Raw genomic sequence first — 17,502 nt, 5'->3', positions numbered from 1 at the left:
TATGCAGCTGGACCAGTTTTTAGCTCTAATTATATAATGTCAACAGGACATGTTGGCAGCCTATGCAATGAAACATTATACAACAAAAGATAAGCATCATCTTTATCAATTTCCATGCATAAGTTAAAATAAAATTGAAAGCTTCTATGAAGTTATTTGAAAATAATTAGTCATGCATCACAAATAATTTGTACTATGAAGTTAAAAATCGAGAGACGAGCCGGCATCTATAAACCATCCGAGCGGAAGACCGTCGAGCTCCGACGTTAAAAATCGAGAGATGAGCCGGCGTCTATAAACCCTCCGAGCAGAAGACCGTCGAGCTCCGACGTTAAAAATCGAGAGACGAGCCGGCGTCTATAAACCCGCCGAGCGGAAGGTCGTCAGGCGTTGACGGTAAAATTCGACGTTAAAAGGCGAGCAACCGGAGTCTATAAATCCTCCGGACGGATAACTTTCTGCAAGGTCCTGCTCGGTTGTAAAGGCCGACCTCTGATCGGGCCTGCCGATAAGGCAAGAATAAAGAAAGCGTGGGGCCGTGCGGCTCCTTTATAAAACGCACTTAGCGCGAGAAAATTAGGACCGGCGCAAAAAGTTAAGGATTGGATGCTGATCGAACAAACAAATAACAAGGAGAGAGAATTCATTTACACCAAATGATGAATAGACAAAAGTGATAACAACAGTCTTCGCCCCGAACGGCGGGCATACAAAAGACAGCAGAAACTTGAAAGAAGTTTTACAAACCCTTCATTCACTATCACCAAAATTAAAGAGAGAATCGAGGATGGAGCCCATCATCACCGCCAGGTCTTCGTGGGCGACAGACAACTCGGCTGGTATGTGGCCCTTGGTCTTCAAATAGTCCACCGCCACCTTGATCGCCTCTTCAAAAGTCAAGGACAGCTTGTCGCTGAACCTTTCGCCAAATTCGTCCGAGCGGATGAAAGCTTTGCGCACCTCCGTCGATCAACCGGGCTCCCCGTCTTGATACTCTTTAAGCGTGGCTTTAGAAGCGTCAAAGGCAGCTTGAAGATCTTTCAGAGCCCCTTCCGCTTTAGCCTGGTCGGCCGAACGGCCCTCCCGTTCAGCGGACAACGAGGCGTCCAATTCCTTCACGCGCCGCTCTAGCCCCCGATTCTCCACCTTCATCAGGTCCATGTCGTCGATGGCTTTGCGCTTCCGGGTGGTCGCGGTCTTTATCTCCTTATCTCGTAGCTTGACCAAAGCTTCGAGGCGGGCCACCTCACTCGACAGATCGGAGGACTTACCCCGCTCGGCTTCCAGCAGTTTTTTGGCCTTCTCCAGAGCGGCTGTTGATTGTCTGCTTTCCCCCGAGGCTTTGAGCTTTTTCAGCTCGTCCTCCAGTTCGGCTAGTCGGTTGCTGATGGCAATCTGCTCCACCCAGTTCTGCGAACGGATATGAACAGGTTAGAAACTCAATCCAAGTAACCAACACGGTAAAAGAACATACCCCGGTCGCCTGTTGTAGATTGCTATCGCCTAGCTGACTGGGAGTCATCATTGCAATTCGGAGCCGAGCATCCTCCCAGGCTTTGGCAAGAGGACCCGTAAGGGTGATCTGCTGCTGGGGACCACTGGCCGATCAGCAGCCGCCAAGTATTCCTCCGACGGAAGGCGCAGGACAGTTTTTATCAACCTTGGGCCGCTCGGATCACCCTGGGGCATAGCGGCCTTACCGGACGGCTCACCGATGGAGGAAGAAGGATGGTCGCCCAATCGCCTGAGACGCCGCATGGTTCGGGGAGGACTGGAGGGCGGCACCTCGGAAGTAGCCCTTGGAGAACCGCGCGACGTTGGGGTACTCTCTATGGAGACCGTCCCGGATAGCACTGGAGCTGCATCGCCCCGCTCGGACTGCGGTTCATCAGATGGAGTTGGTTGAGTGGCTGGCTCTGGCCGTCTGCGCTTCCAAGTTGCCAGGGGGGCTTCGTCAGCCGAGCGGCCCTCCACCTCGACTTGAACAGGCTCTATATCGCCTGCAGCCTCGCCGAGAGAGGCAGAAGCGTCTAAGGCTTCGGGGACACTCTGAGTCCCCTCACCCTCTCCGCTGGCCGGACCAGCTGAGGCTAAGCTCCGCTCGGCGACCTCCCTATTCTTGGCCGCCTCGATCTCAGCGGCTCGCAGTTTCAGCCGCTCGGTAGCCTTGGCGCGCCACATAACTTCAATCAGTTAGAACAAAAAAAAAGGGGACGATAAGAGAACTTACTCATGCTGCAAGGCAGGTCGGCTGGAAGGGGGGACAAGCCAAATATATACGTCACTCCCGGAAGGAGCAGCTTGTCGATGTGGTAGCGCTGGTCGACCAGCCGGTCGGCTGCATGAAGGTAGGCTGGATCACCCCTAAACTTGCCAAGCTCCGGTTGCGCTAGCATCGCCGTCTGCCATTTGATTCGGAAGGTCGGTGGCTCGGGGAAGCGCATGTAGAAAAAATGCTCCTTCCAGTGTTTGTTGGAGCTCGGCATATTATCAAAAAGGACAAAACCTATCCTCGATTGAAAAACGAAAGTACCCCACTCGGCTTGCTTAGGGTAGTAAAAATAGTGGAAGACCTTGGGTCTAATGGAATGTCGTTCAGTTTAAAGAGAATCACTATCCCGCTCAGCAACCTAATGGAGTTCAGGACTAGCTGGTCGAGCGGGATGCAAAAATAGTTGCACACTTGTAAGAAAAACTTATGTGGAGGAGAGCGTAGTCCGGCCAAAAATTGGTCTCGGAAGAAAAGAACGGTGGCGGGCGGCGGGTTATGAGGCCGGTCGGTAGGGGTGGCTAATACTATGTGGTTGTCGGCCGGCAGGCTGTATGTCCGAGTGAGGCGCAGGGCATCCTCCTCGTCAAATCGGCTCTCCATGGTCGTGTACCATAGACCAGGAGCGCCACTAGTCGGCTGGGAAGTACTGGTCATGGTCGGGGGCAAGGAAGGAACGCGAGATAAAAGGAAAGGGAAATAAAGCAAAGAATGAAGGTGGCAGAATGAAAGAGGCAACCGACGGACAGAAAAGCAGGGAGAAAGCGAGGAGAAGAAGGGCTTACGAGCAACAGGATGGTCGCAAGGGGCCTCGGGGTCGTCGGAGAGTTGAGAAGCGAGGTCGCCGGAGAAGAAAGAGCAGTGGGGCGTCAGGGATCGATGAAGCAGAAATACGGCGAAGAAGAGGGGTCGCGAGCTTTATAACGTCGGCCTCGAGCAGCCTCCACCGTCCGATTCAGGTCGTAAAGAACGAGGCCATCATCCAGCTGTTCATTTCAAACGGCGGCTGTCCCATCGGAAGTAAGGCCAGCACCGTACGCTGACGATAGCGGGAGCGCCACGTGTCAACGAGACACAGGGCGCATTTAATGAACGCCTATCACCGCATGCAGCAAGCGTGCAACAAGCGTTAACACCGACCCGGTAATAGAGCCGAACGGACTTGACAGGGAATATAAGCCGAGCGGATGAGCATTCCCCAGCCCGGCCGAGCGGCCTAGTATGGCGACCCTTACTCAATCGAGTCAATAGTCCAATCAGTCGGACTCCGCCTCCTTCGACTAGACTTGAAGGGGAGGCAAGTGATCCTGTGGCAAGACCGGGGGGCCCTCATAAGGGAAAGTCCGACAACATGTGGAGATCGGCAGTCAATGGGGGGGTCAACCCCCTGTGCTCGAGGAGCGGGCAAGACATGCCGAGCACCAGGCAATAGCCCTTACCCGAAAGAACAACCATCCGGCCGGGCGCCAAGGAAGGAAGGAGCATAGAGCCGAGCGGATAATCCGTTCGACCGCGAGACAACGCACGAATGAAGGCCGAGCCGTTTGTCCGCTCGGCCAGGGTCTCAGGCGATACGAGCCGAGCGGAAGGACGACCCTCAGAATTCTCGGACGGGCGACCACCTACGTCGGACTAAAGACGAGCGCTCTGGCCGAGCGGCTGGATGGTCGATCCGAGAAGAGGAAGTCAAAGAGTAGGGGACAGTGTGGACGTCATCTCAGTAACCCCTGTTGCTGACAACAGACATGTTCGAAGACTAAACCATACGCAGTATGGTGCGATCGAATATTCTGTTGTCCCATCAAGGAGACGCTCAGACTGTAGCGGCATGGAGTCAAACATGCTCTTCTGACAAGCCCATGCTGCGGTATGGGATATGACACGTGTACACCTCGGGTTGTGTGCACCAAGCTCCCGTGGCTCTATATAAACGCCATCAGACTTCATCGGAGGTATGCAATCTGAGATCCCTGGAGCCACCTTCTTGCTATTCGTTTTTCTGACTTGAGCGTCGGAGGGTCGTCGCCGGGAACCCCTTCCCGGCCCGACTTCTTTGCAGGATCGCCGGAAGTTCGCACCAGCAGTCGAAGACCCACGTCAGCAACCGGAGAGCGCCACGTGCCCAGCGTCCGTTGATTCAGCTTTCGGACAGGATCAACATGTAATATAGCCATTTTGTAAAACTTCTCTTTAAGAATTAAAGATATCTTACAATCACAAAGAACACCTCATGTCATCCTCCATTTTACTATCCTACTTGTATCGTATGTAAAAACAATCTTCTTTATATCTCTATCAATCCTTCCATCCCTTTGCAATCCTTACAAGTTACTCATCATCTCCTAACTTACATTGTTTTACTACGTCTAATACTACTGAACTTAACTCAAATTTTTTGCTTCAGTGTTTCCTGCTAAGATTTGAGCTTAGCATTTAGTCCTTCACAAGTATCATCAACCAAAACAATATCATTTGCAAACAACAAGTACCATATTACTCCAAATTTTATCCCATTTAATTTTTTGCATTTTAAAAGAAATTAAAAAAAAAATAGGTGAGTAATTAAGCTAAATCAAACCAATAGTTTAAGTTTTATGGTCGAGTGAAAGTGGAGTCCATTAAATAGACATGAGGGTCAAATGAGTTTAAATCAAGCTTGATTTGGATTTATTTTGACTAATTTAAACCTGAATCAAATTTATATGATAATTTGGTTCAATTGTATTTAGTTTGGTTAATCGTATTTTGAAATATTAAGAATTATTTAATACACTTCATTTTTCTCTCTCTACATAATTCCTTATCTAATTCCCTCTCTCACAACAACGCTTGCCCATCACCGCTTGCCAACTATCGCCTACTATCACTCATCACCATCCAATTACTGCCCGCCCGCCCACCACTTGTTTCTGGTACTCCTCTCTTTATCCCTAGTCTTCCTTTCTCTCCCTTAGTCACTCTATTCTCCCATTTTGTATTCCACCACCCACTCCTCTCCTCCCTTATCTACTCTCCTTTCTTCTCTCCCTCTCTATTTCCACTATTCCAACGTGTGCAGTCATGACGAAGTAGTCTCACATGTGGAGAGGAATACTCCTTGATTAGATCCCATGTTGATGTTGATTGGCTAATCGATTTTTTAACATAGAGAACCACTACAAATCACATCCACTTGGTTAGGTAATGATGAAAAATTCTACTTGAATATATTCTTCAAAAACTATAATTCTTTCTTGAATATTGCTTAAGCCATCAATTAGCTCCCAAGTATCTTAGCTAGGATTATATGTTTTCCGAAGAACCTTAAACATTAATCCAACTTATTTGATGCTATTTGGATCGCCATAGCAAATACCAACTAGTTTTGCAACCTCAAATTTTTCACCATTAGGAGGATTAGATTCTTCAAGTTTGTCATTCTAATCATTTGAATCATTTCCTTCTTCATGTAAACTTTGGTACCCAATTACACAATACTTTGTACATAGTTTCTTGCACTCAATTAAAGGAGTAAAATAAATTGGTTTTCTCATTTCCCACATCACTCTAGATGATTCGACATGCATATCTCAAAGATGTTTAAAGATTTATGACAAATAAATTGGCACCCAAACATAGTATTGTGTTAGTGGCAGGGTCATCCGAGTTGGTATGTGGCGGGTGTTGCCACAATGAGGCCGCAGGGTCGATTCTCGGGGCAGCTGGGGAATAAATCACCTATCCCCGTATTACACCATGTCCGTCACATGTTCGCTCGGATGCTGCGATTTACCTCCCTCGCGAAGGCCTTGGGTCGGGTACGGCAGGGGCGCTGGGAGCGAGCGTTTCGCCTTTTGCCACAAAAAAAAGTGTTAGTGGCAAAGAAATGATCTTGCAGTTCTCCCCTTCTCACTTTCCTGAAATGACCATGAGAACAGCAGAAAAGTGCAAGCTAGATGACGCAGGCCGCCAGGCAAATAACACCTGCAGCAGGCCTCCCACCAATAGAGGAAAGAAGCATGTGATAAAAGTTAATTAAGGTAGTTCCGAAAGAAAAATGTGACAGAGACGTTAGTGGTTGAAGGGGAAAATGAGGTAGCTTCAACATCTCCAACTACTAGAGGAATGATACACTTAACAAATACAAACACCAATACTGCCACGGCTGCAGTTGGAGGTAAGAAGCAAGTGAAGACATTAGTGGTTCTAGGGCCAAACAAGGTGAAAAAAGCAACTTCAATACCAAATTGGATAGTGAAAGACAGTGATCTTAGCAATAAGGGATCTAATTTTGCTAGCAATCAAAAATATGAGCAAGCTGGAGAGCAGGAGGCAGAAAAGGAAGGTAGAAGTGGTGAGCATCGAGCTAGTGTCCAAGAAGAGGGTGGGATACAGCAAAATGTCAAAGAAAGATGTGGGACTTGGCTGTCACTTTATTGGCAATCCAATTCCAGAGGCCAAATCTAAACAATTTTGGCCGGAAAGTTACTAGAAGAAAAGAGTGGATGATCCAGTATTGTTAGCAAGTCAATATTATATGCAGGCCGTAATGGATGGAGTTCATTATAAATGTTTATGATGATGTAAGAAGCACATGAAGGAGAGGCTGATTAAATGGCTTAGTGATCTTTTAGAGAAGAAATGATGATTAAAGAGTATGCCCATTGCATGATTGGAACATGTTTCAAGGAGAGTATTATTGTCGGAGGAAAAAAAAAAAATAACAATGTGTTGGATGACATTATGTCCAAGATACAAATCCAATGAATGAGTCCAAATATTGATCTGAAATCTAATAAGAAAAGTATCCTGCCTTGTGAGCTTTACTGTGACATTTCTTATTCTTTGGCATACTCTACATTTGCTAATTTGCCCGATGAAAATGTTAGGAATGGTAATGGTTCTCCTAATTCTTCAAAACAAAAAAGCAGTATCAGATTTTGATACTACATTCACATGAAGGAGAGGCTGATTATATTGGTCATATAGTTGAGTTTTTTGAAGCAATTGATAAAGAACTACACTATAGTGGTATTTTAAGCAAAAGACACGATTATTAAAGAGCATGTCCATTGTCATGATTGGAACATGATTCAAGGAGAGTTTTCTTGTCCAAGGAGAAAAATAACAATGTGGTGGACAACATTATCTCCAAGATACAAATTCAATAAATGACTACAAATATTTATTTGGAATCTAATCATAAAAGCATCTCTTCTTGTGAGCTTTACTATGACATTTCTTATTCTTTGGCATTCTCTACATTTGCTAATTTGCCTGACAAAAATGTTAGGAACGGTAATGATTCTCTTAATTCTTCAAAACAAAAGGCACTATCAGATTCTGAGGCTACATCTTATAACCAAAAAAATGTAATCAATTCACTTAATTTTTATTCACATTATCAGGAAATTGCGAGGCGATCTAAATGGGCATATCATATTGAAAAATGAAAAATATAAATGGGTGCATAGGGGTTATGGGTTTGGAAGAAGAAATGAAGGGAAAATTATATTGGATTTTGCACATATGGCCTTATACTAGCTAATATGTTTTTTAAGAAAAAAGAACACTTGATCATGTTCAAAAGTGGGAATAATAAATCACAAATTGACTTATAGTTAGGAAGAGAGATAAAAAAAAAATTGTAAAGATTGTAGTTATCTTTGGAGAAAGCTTAATAACCCAATATAGGTTAGTACCGCTTGATATACGTCTCAATCATAGTATCAATCGAAAGAAAATATACACGACTCCTACAATTAAGTAGTGGAAGTTAAAGGATAGGAAGCAAAATATATTCAAGAAGAATGTGAGAGTAAAAGCATTATGTAAAATATACGATAATTGTAATACAACATGGAATAAGATAATATCAAAGTTAAAAATAGTAACCAAGAGTGTATACTTAGTAAATCAAATGGGCATGCACCACCGAAATTTTAGTGGTAGAATGAGAGAATACAAGAGAAAGTGAAGAAAAAACTAAGTATATAAGAAATTATATATTTATAAGACCGAGAAAAACTTTAAGAATATATACAATAGCCAAGAAAGACTAAGGAAGCGAGTAAAGAATGAAACTTTTGAACGGTTATATCGAAAATCAGATACAAAAGAAGGGGAAAGTATCATTTATAGAATAACTAAAGTGAGAGAAACAGACAGACAATAAATTTTATCCAAACAAGATGCATTAAAGATGAATATAATAGGATACTAGTAAATGATGAAGAAATAAAAGAGCGGTGGACGGGTATTTTCATCAACTTTTTAATGAAGGTTTAGATGACCTACTTTAGATGATCAACTTAACTTAGGAAATTCAAGTAGGTCAAATGACTATGGAAATTTAAATTTTGATAGTAGTATGGAAGTGCCTAGGAAAATAAGATATTGAATGACTTACAAAATTATTCGATATAATATTGAAAATGAAAAAATGCATGATAGGTAAGTACTCTAATTCTCTCATTTAAGAATAAGGGAGATGTACAAAATTGTACAAATTATAGGAGTATTAAACTAATGAGTTATATTTGGAAAGAGTAATAGAAAAAAAAAATAAGGAAAAAGACCACGGTGACCGAAAATTAATTTGGGTTAATGCCTGGAAGATCAACAATAGAAGCTATACATCTTCTAATGCAACTAATTGAAAAGTATCGAAAGCAAAAGCAAGATTTACACACGGTAATCATCCCAAAAGAAATTATATGGAGAATTCTAAAAAAGAAAAGTGTTTGCATAACATATATTGAACCAAATTAATATGTATGAAGATGTAACGATCAGAGTAAAGATTTCAGACGGATTACTGTGGTGCATGTTATTTACATATGATATTGTTTTGATAGATGAGACACATGAAGGAGTAAATGCTAAACTAGAATCTTGGCAAGAAACACTAGAAGTAAAAGGTTTTAAGCTTAGTAGAGTAAAGACAGAATATATAGAATTTAAGTTTAACAATAGTAAATGTAATGAAACAATTGTTAAAATAGGAGATGATCTGGAGCATGGCTTTAAATATTTATGATCATTTTTGCAAAATAATAGAGGAATTGAGAGAGATGTCTTACATAGCATACAAATAGGATGGTTGAAATGGAGGAGGACGTCGGATGTTTTATGTGATCGTATAGTGCCTCTAAAACTTAAAGGAAAGTTCCACAAAATGGTGATTAGACCTGTTATGTTATATGATGCTGAATGTTGGGCTATGACTCGAACACATGAGTAGAAGATTTGAGTGCAGAGATGAGAATATTAAGGTGGATTGTGAACATACGAGGATGGACAGAATAAGAAATAAGAGCATTAAAGAGAAAGTCGGAGTTGCATCTATTGAGAGAAAATTTCGAGAGACACATTTACGATGGTACGGGCATGTACTTGGCCAATAAATGCTCTGATTAGACAATGTGAAAGTATAACAAATACGCACATCAAACGAGGAAGATCAAAAAAGACTTAGTTAACAACAATAAAACAAGATAAAATTTATTTAAGTATAGATGATAGCATAGTAGGGGATATAGCCCAATGGTATAAAATGATCAATATAGTCAACCCCACTTAATGGGATAAGACTTGGTTGTTATTTAAAATTTCAAACTATATCAAAGTTTTGGTTTGAAGGGGAGCCTTGGCGCAATGGTAAAGTTGTTACTTTGGGACCAAAATGTCACGAGTTCGAATCCTGGAAACAGCCTCTTGCAAAAAACAAGGTAAGACTGTGTACAATGAATCCTTCCCCGAGACCCCGCATAGCTAGAGCTTCGTGCACCGAGCTACCTTTTTTTTATCAAAGTTTTGGTTTATAACCGAAATGATACGGTTTCGGTACCATACCATGTTGTCCGATATAATTTTAGTATTTTTTTCAAATATAAAATATATTAATTAAAAATATATTTTTAATAAAAAATTTAACTTAAATATTAAACATAATAACATAATTGTAAAAGAAAAAAAAATTGAGTGGCGCCTCCATGACCTCACGAAGGCCGCCATGGGATCGCTGCAGTCCACAATGCCAGTGCCTATTGCAATGCCGAGATTTTAAACCTTGTTTAATATCATATTGAATTTGGTTAACTAACTACTTATCCTAAAAGCTATTAAAAAAGAGACCAATTTATATTTATTATGGACCACCTCACTTTTCCATGTGGGAGCAATGGATGTGGAACATCCTAACTTCAACAATCTTATTGGACACAGATTAGATCCACTCTTGTCTTGGATACTCATACCCAAGTCTAAGTAGCATAAAAACTAATCGGTACTAGATTTTCAAAATTGTTATAAGTAAGTTCATTTGTCAAATTTACTATGTCGACCAACAACTACTATGGCAGTAAATAAGCATCCATGCCAATTTTGAGTCCCCAGAAGCAACATAGTTGGCTAGGTCAGGAAAGATGATAGGCTGGATTGTTAAAGGATGGATAATCATAATGTGTGCTGCAAAACGATGGCTATCTTCTAGCAAAGTACATAGTAGATTAACCAAAGTTTGTAGCTTAGAACCTGTTTTCAAGATGAAATATTAATGTTTTTTTCACGATAATAGTCATTTGTGAAAAAGGTTATAAGAGAAAATGAACACATTCTATGAATATTATGCAACTCAGTATGGGTAGTCTCTGTTGGAGTGTATACTAAAAGTCTAGCTTTTGTAAACATTTATTTGTTAAAATAAAAGAATCACATTGGTCAATATCTGCATTTATTTATTAAATATAATTGTTCAATTAATTTATATAGTAGACAACATGGAGTGTGGTGTCACACTCAGAAGATCATGTTGTAGGTTCTCTATAAATTATAAACAGTTGCTCGCGACTAAGATAGAAAGAAACAAACTATCAGTATAGTATAGTCGTAGTGTAATTAAGTATTAGTTTATCTTGACTAATAAATTACACTGATACACTTTAAGTGTATTGAGTAGGATCATTTAGGTATGTTCTTTTTGTACTGACTTAGTAAAAGAACTAAACCTTAGTTATTATGGAAGTGTGTGCTCTTAATACTAATATAATAACAAGCACATATATTTAATATTTATTTCTTTGACTTATCAAAGGGTGAGGTTTAGCTCGACAAATCAATATGCTCGATAAGTTGGGAAATGATATTACTTATAGTGTGTGTTGTTAATTATAGAAGGAATCTGTGTCCTAGTTATCTAGGTTGAGAATGTCCCCAAGAGGAACTCATAAGGATTGCCATGTTAAACCCTGCAGGTGGACCTAGTCCGATATGACAATAAAGTTGAATGGTACTACTCTTGGAGCTAGATATTAATTAAGTGAATTGTCAGTAACTTACTTAATTAGTGGGCATTCGTAATCTTAAACACAGGGAGACTAACACACTCATGATAAGAAGAAGCCCATAATGTAATTTGGGATTGGTGCGGTAATTCGGTAATAACTCTCTAGTGGAATGAGTTATTATCGATGAACTTGAGTTGTGTGTTCGGGGCGAACACGGGATACTCAAGCTCATCGGAAGGTCAAAACCAATTTCTCCTCTAGGTCCCTGTCGTAGCCTTATTATAGCCTCAAGTCCATCCAAATGTAAGGCTCTTCTTGGTGTCCAAGAAGTGGGTCGGTCCAATGCTTGGTGACCCTGCATGAAGGGGCCGACCACAATAATTCAAAAAGGGAGGGTTGTTTTGAATTTTTAAAATCTTCTCTTTGTAGAAAACTATAAGTTTTAAAAGAGATATTTTAATTTTTAAAACTTTCCTTATTTGAATTAGGTCACATGTTTAAATAGAGAGTTTAAAAGATTTTAAAACTTTCCTTTTTTAATTATCCTCATGGTTTAAGGAAAAAAAAGGGAAAAGAAGTTTGAAAATTTAAATTTTCTATCACCATGTTAAAAAAGGAAATTTTATAAGAGAAGTTTTAAATTTTAAAACATGGTTTTAATTTTTAGAACTTTCCTTTTTTAACTCTTACTTTAGGAAAGAGAGCTTGTAAAATTTTATAAGAATTTTTCTTGTAAAATTTTATAAGAATTTTTCTTGTAAAATTTTATATAAAAAATATTTATTTCTCTTGTGGGGGTCGGCCAACCTTGCTTGGTGCCCAAGCAAGGTGGTCGGCCATATTAAAATAATAAAATCATCATCCAATTAATTTTGGTGATTGATTCAATCAAGAGGAAAGAAAAGGAAAAATAAAAGGAAAAAGGAAAAATTAGAGGAAGATTTTAATTTTTGTAAAAATTCTTCCCTTATTTGCCTTGGGCAAGTAATATAAAAGAAGGGGTGAGGAGGCCTTATGATATAACAATTCTTATTCTCTTGTTTGGAGACCTTGGTGTGGCCGGCTCTCTCCCTTTCTTCTCTCTTTTCCCTTTTGCTCTCTTCTCCTTGTGGTGGTGGTGGTGGTCGGATTTTACAAGAAGAGGAAGGAGGCTTTTGGGTGGTGTTTATCTTGGAGGATCGTCGCCCACACGACGTCCAAGGCGAGGCGAGGAATACGGCAGAAGATCTCGAGGTCATTAGCATACAAAGAGAAGGTATAATTAGCAATTGTTTTCCGCATCATGCTAGTTTTTCTCTTTGTAAGAATTCTAAATACAAGAGGCAATTAGATCTAGTTTTTTCGAATTTATTTTTCGAGTTTGTGTTTTCTTCTTTTTCGAACTTGTGATTCGATTGTTCCTTTTGGTTAACCTAGAGTTATTTGAGGAAATAAATATTAGCTTTCCTTAAAAGGCTTTGCCTAGGCGGTTGTGGTTGCTCCCATATCCAAGAAGGTCATGTGCCTCGCCATGCAGTCCTGGAAGCCAATTTTGGAAATTAATATTTATGGAATTAATAACCTAGGTAGATTTGAATCAATAGTGTTAAGTTCCGCTTGCGATTCAAATCTAAACCATTAAGAACGGATAAGCTAAATTTGGAATCAATGATGTTAAGTTCCGTCTGCGATTCCTAATTTAACTTCTAAAAAACACAATAGGTTATTTAAGGAAAGGTTCGACACTTGTACAAAAAATTTTGTACAGTGAAACCGGTACGTTTTCCTAGGATTAACCAACAGTCTCAAGATAGAAGTTTCAATGTAGTTGTTTAAATATTTGTAATGGTCAATTTTCTAAGAGCAGAAAAAAATTAGCCACCAGCATCAATCAAAACAAATAGCATTTGGAAATAAGTTACTAATCAACACTAAACAAAGAAAATTAATCTCAAGCAAAAAAATATATGAATTTGCGAGCATAAACTATGGTACATTTTCTGAGAGTGAAATTAGCTGAGTCAGCATCAATCATCACTGATAGCATTTGGATGCATAGGTAACTAAGAAAAATAAGTTTCAAACAAATATCTAGATTAACTGAAACATAAAATACATAGTTTAACTACACAACATATCAGAAAAAAAAATAATCACCTCATTTATAATTAATGCTCTTCCATTCCTAACAATATATTGCACATCTCTCCGGTAAAATTCTTTAGCCTTTAAAGCATTCATCACAAATCTGCAAAATATCACACAATGGTACAAATGAAGGAACCAAAAGAAAGGGACATAAACTATAAACATGTTTTATAGAGAAAAATTGTAATTTGCTCATGCCATATTGTAGACTATATATCAGAATACATTTTTGAAAAAATATAAATAGCAATTAAATTAACAAATCTAATTTAATATTTACATTTATTTTTACATATTTATATATTAATTTGATTGATCAATTTATTTTGTTGGTCAGTGTTAATTCATACATCCAACTCAGATGGTTATAAATTTTAAAACAGGAAAAAAAAAATTCTTGGCTTTTTCTTATAAGCAGATTCAGGGAAAAAATAGAAATTCTTCAAATTTTAGAAAAGCAACATACCTACTAGTTCTATACCAGATTGACAAAATTTTATGTTCAAACCCACTAATGAGTGTCAAGCCAATAATTTGAAACTCCAATATGTACACTGGGATATCAAATTTAACAATAGAATATATAATACAGGAAAAATATCTTAATGACACCTTGCCCATGAATCCTTGTCATCCCACAAATCATTTGTTTCAAGAGCCATTTCAGCAAGAGCAACTCCTTCCTCAGTCAAATCCACTGAATTGTCTTTTAACTCAACATTGTAATGCTGAAGAAAAAAGTTAATCCATCACAGCAAGCTTCAGTTGGCAAATGAGAAGCAGAAAATTGAACTTACGATGCCTCGTTCAAGCAGTTCAGCAACTTTTGAAGCAACCGGATATCTGGCAGCATCTTTCCTATCCTATCAGCAAAGCATGATAGAATTTTCACAGCATGACTACAAATTCTTAGCGATGAAAATCAAAAATCAGACAAGCGTGGAAAATAGATGAATGCACCAATTACCTCACCGCTAATTAATAATGGATTCCTTCCCTCATCAATAAGAACTGAATCAACTTCGTCAACAATTGCATAATGAAAAGGCCTTGGCCTGTTTGACACAAAGCTATCAATAGTTATCATGAATGAGAGGTTATGAAATTAAATATACAGACCATCGCATAACTAGTTGCCTTCTATTTCCTGAAAGATTGTCACGGAGGTAGTCAAATCCAAGTTCCTGAGAAATATATAATGGTTGCAATTTCAATGTACATGTCAAAAGCAATGGCTAACACATGCTCATACAAATAGCTCAAAATGAACTGACACTAAACCATTTACTCCAGGTCCTTACTGAATTATTAGTGTATGTAATGTCACAACTGTAGTTGGATCTCCTTTCATCTGCTTTCATCCCTGCCTGCAGTTATTTTCGATGAAGACATGTCCTGCCTCTTAGTGCAATGTAGTTTAACTAAAATCGAGCACTTAGAACAAGGAAGCTACCTGTATGAGACCCACAGAAAGACCAAGGAAACGATGAATGCTTCCCATCCACTCAGCATCACGCTGAGCCAAGTAGTCATTAACAGTCACCACTATGGACATAAGGGAAATAGTAATGGCATACTATCAGAATTTAAAAGAAAATGTCAATCATATTCTAACTGAGAAATTTCTATTGCTGCATCTCTGATCTCATCTGAGGCATTGAACTTCAATGATTGAAGAAAGACCTTAGGTGTCATTTGAAAAACCATGAATATCACAGCAGTTAAGCCATCAATGTTGTTCCCAAGAATGAATGAAAAAGCAATTAAAATCTCTAACCCTATGAACTTGGAGTGTAAACGTATATGTTAAATGGAGGGATGTGATTCAATGTACCCAACCAAAAATAGATGGACTTACACAGATTGGTCATCACTTCTATTGCCCTTAAGATCTTACATGCTTTGTTATCTTCATTGCATGGGTGGAGATTTTTTAGAAAATGTAGAGCCAGGAAGTATGAACTAAACAATATACTTTTAAATGCACAAGTACACAAGGGAAAAATAGTTTTTCAGCTGTATATAGATTGAAGAGGCAAAGCTTCAACTCATATAAAACCTACTCCATAAATAGGAGAGCCTATTCAACCAGTTACCTGAACAGAGAATTAGAAATATAATAATAATAATTTCTAACTTGAACTGCAAGGATTTGTAACAAGATCTTCCATAGCATCATCAGTCAAATATGCAAACCATGAAATTAACAAACTTTTTCAACCAATCATACCATGAACTCCATTTCCCGTAAGTGCATTTAGATATGCAGCAAGTGTTGAAACAAGTGTCTTTCCTTCACCAGTTTTCATCTCAGCTATGCACCCATCATGAAGCACCGCTCCACCAATAATCTGACAGAATAAAGAAAATAATTAAGATTTTCTTCTAGAATTTGTTTTCCTGATCCTTACTTTCAGAATTAAAAAAAAAAATCAGAGTAAAATTACTAGGTACCTGAACATCATAATGTCGCATACCAAGCTTTCTTCTGGCAGCTTCCCGAACAACAGCAAATGCTTCTGTAAGTAACATAGATAGTTCTATGAAAAGCTTATAAATTGAGAAGTTTGATCGCACAGAAGAAAAACAAGTACGGAGGGAGTAAATTTTATCAATGAAAACAAAAGAGAAAAACATATAAAGAAAGCAACGATGCGAATCGTTAACCTGCTTGGATATCGGCAAGAGTTTCTCCTTGGCTCAACCGTTGGCGGAACTCAACAGTCTTTGCTCTAAGCTGTTAACAACAGAAATGTCACCACACACACTAAAATACAAATTTTCATACTAGTACAACGCAACTATATCTTCTTTCGATTTTATTCACTTAAATTTTAATTCACGAAACCTGTTCATCGGTAAGACTTTTAATTAGGAACTCGAGCTGATTGACTGTTCTAACGAGCCGATCGTAATCAAGGACGACCCAGCTGTTGATGCTCCAGAGGTCCTTCCATTTGGCGCTCTGCAAGTGCCCGACAGCCTCCTGGAACCAAAGAGGAAAGTGTAACCTAGCGACGAGCACACGGTGAGGGTTTTAAAGAAAACCGCACCTTCAGCGACTCGACAATTGAATCGGAAGAAGAGCTGGGCGGCGAGATGGAGGAAATGGCCGAGGGCACGACAAATCGCCGCTTCTGGAGGAATCGAGGGGAAGCAGAGACGGAACAGATAGAGGGTTTGTAGAGGGAAGCCGAAGGGCAGGAGAGCGGGACGACGGATGCCATGGGAGAAGAGCTGAAGTGGTGTCGGTGATCGATGTGTGTACTCCGACCGTCGCCTTTTCCAGGGAGAAGACAGCGGCCAGAAGGCTTAGAGCAGGATTTAGACGCTGAGATTCGGGAAATGCTGATCGAGATGAACGGCCATGAAAGAATATTGAGATTTTTATTTTAGGCAAAAGTTAGGGTCGAAGAGCATCCATAATAATTAGGGATATTTCTTCCAAGTATTTGTAGTATCCATTTTTATATCATCTTTCAAATATCCTATTATTCAAAAATCTCAATTTTTACAATGAAATATCCCATCAATTAAATATTCACTCTCAAATATCCCCAATTCCACAATCAAATATATTATCAACCAAATATTTACAGGGCCCACGACCATCTAATTAACTTACATTTAATTTTAAGAAAAATATAATAGAAGATATATAAATTTAAGTTCATACAAATATAAATATTTTATAAATTTAAAACGAGAATACAGAGATACAAATCATATTTAATTAATAAAATACATAACGATAAACTACAATTAATAAAATAAACATGCAGTAGATAAAATAAATCATAGAAATTAACTACATGTTCAATTTTTTCTTCAGTTGTTCAC

General features: G+C 39.3%; 1 protein-coding gene across 1 annotated transcript; it reads right to left on the bottom strand.

The window, feature by feature from the left end:
• Positions 1-5: 5 nt before the first annotated feature.
• Positions 6-16,995, bottom strand: LOC122018869 (protein translocase subunit SECA2, chloroplastic-like). Its single transcript, XM_042576324.1, has 13 exons — positions 16,716-16,995; positions 16,511-16,648; positions 16,330-16,399; positions 16,117-16,181; positions 15,893-16,013; positions 15,116-15,207; positions 14,964-15,029; positions 14,782-14,846; positions 14,630-14,717; positions 14,460-14,525; positions 14,275-14,390; positions 13,672-13,762; positions 6-60 (listed from the first exon to the last, which is right to left on the bottom strand). The coding sequence occupies exons 1-13, from the start codon at positions 16,887-16,889 to the stop codon at positions 40-42; spliced, it is 1,173 nt and encodes a 390-aa protein (XP_042432258.1). The 5' UTR covers positions 16,890-16,995; the 3' UTR covers positions 6-39.
• Between the last annotated feature and the right edge of the window lie 507 nt (positions 16,996-17,502).

Source organism: Zingiber officinale, chromosome 9A (genome assembly GCF_018446385.1).
Source record: "Zingiber officinale cultivar Zhangliang chromosome 9A, Zo_v1.1, whole genome shotgun sequence".
In the NCBI taxonomy this organism is placed as follows: Eukaryota; Viridiplantae; Streptophyta; class Magnoliopsida; order Zingiberales; family Zingiberaceae; genus Zingiber; species Zingiber officinale.
This window is presented reverse-complemented; position numbering and strand designations above follow the sequence as displayed.

What these genes read in the sequence shown, in the direction of transcription:
- LOC122018869 (XM_042576324.1), bottom strand. Translation starts at nt 16,889, where the DNA reads ATGGCATCCGTCGTCCCGCTCTCCTGCCCTTCGGCTTCCCTCTACAAA. An exon ending in AAAGTCTTACCGATGAACAG is followed by an intron (nt 16,400 to 16,510) that starts GTTTCGTGAATT and finishes TGTTGTTAACAG; the next exon opens with CTTAGAGCAAAGACTGTTGA. An exon ending in TGCGACATTATGATGTTCAG is followed by an intron (nt 16,014 to 16,116) that starts GTACCTAGTAAT and finishes TTATTCTGTCAG; the next exon opens with ATTATTGGTGGAGCGGTGCT.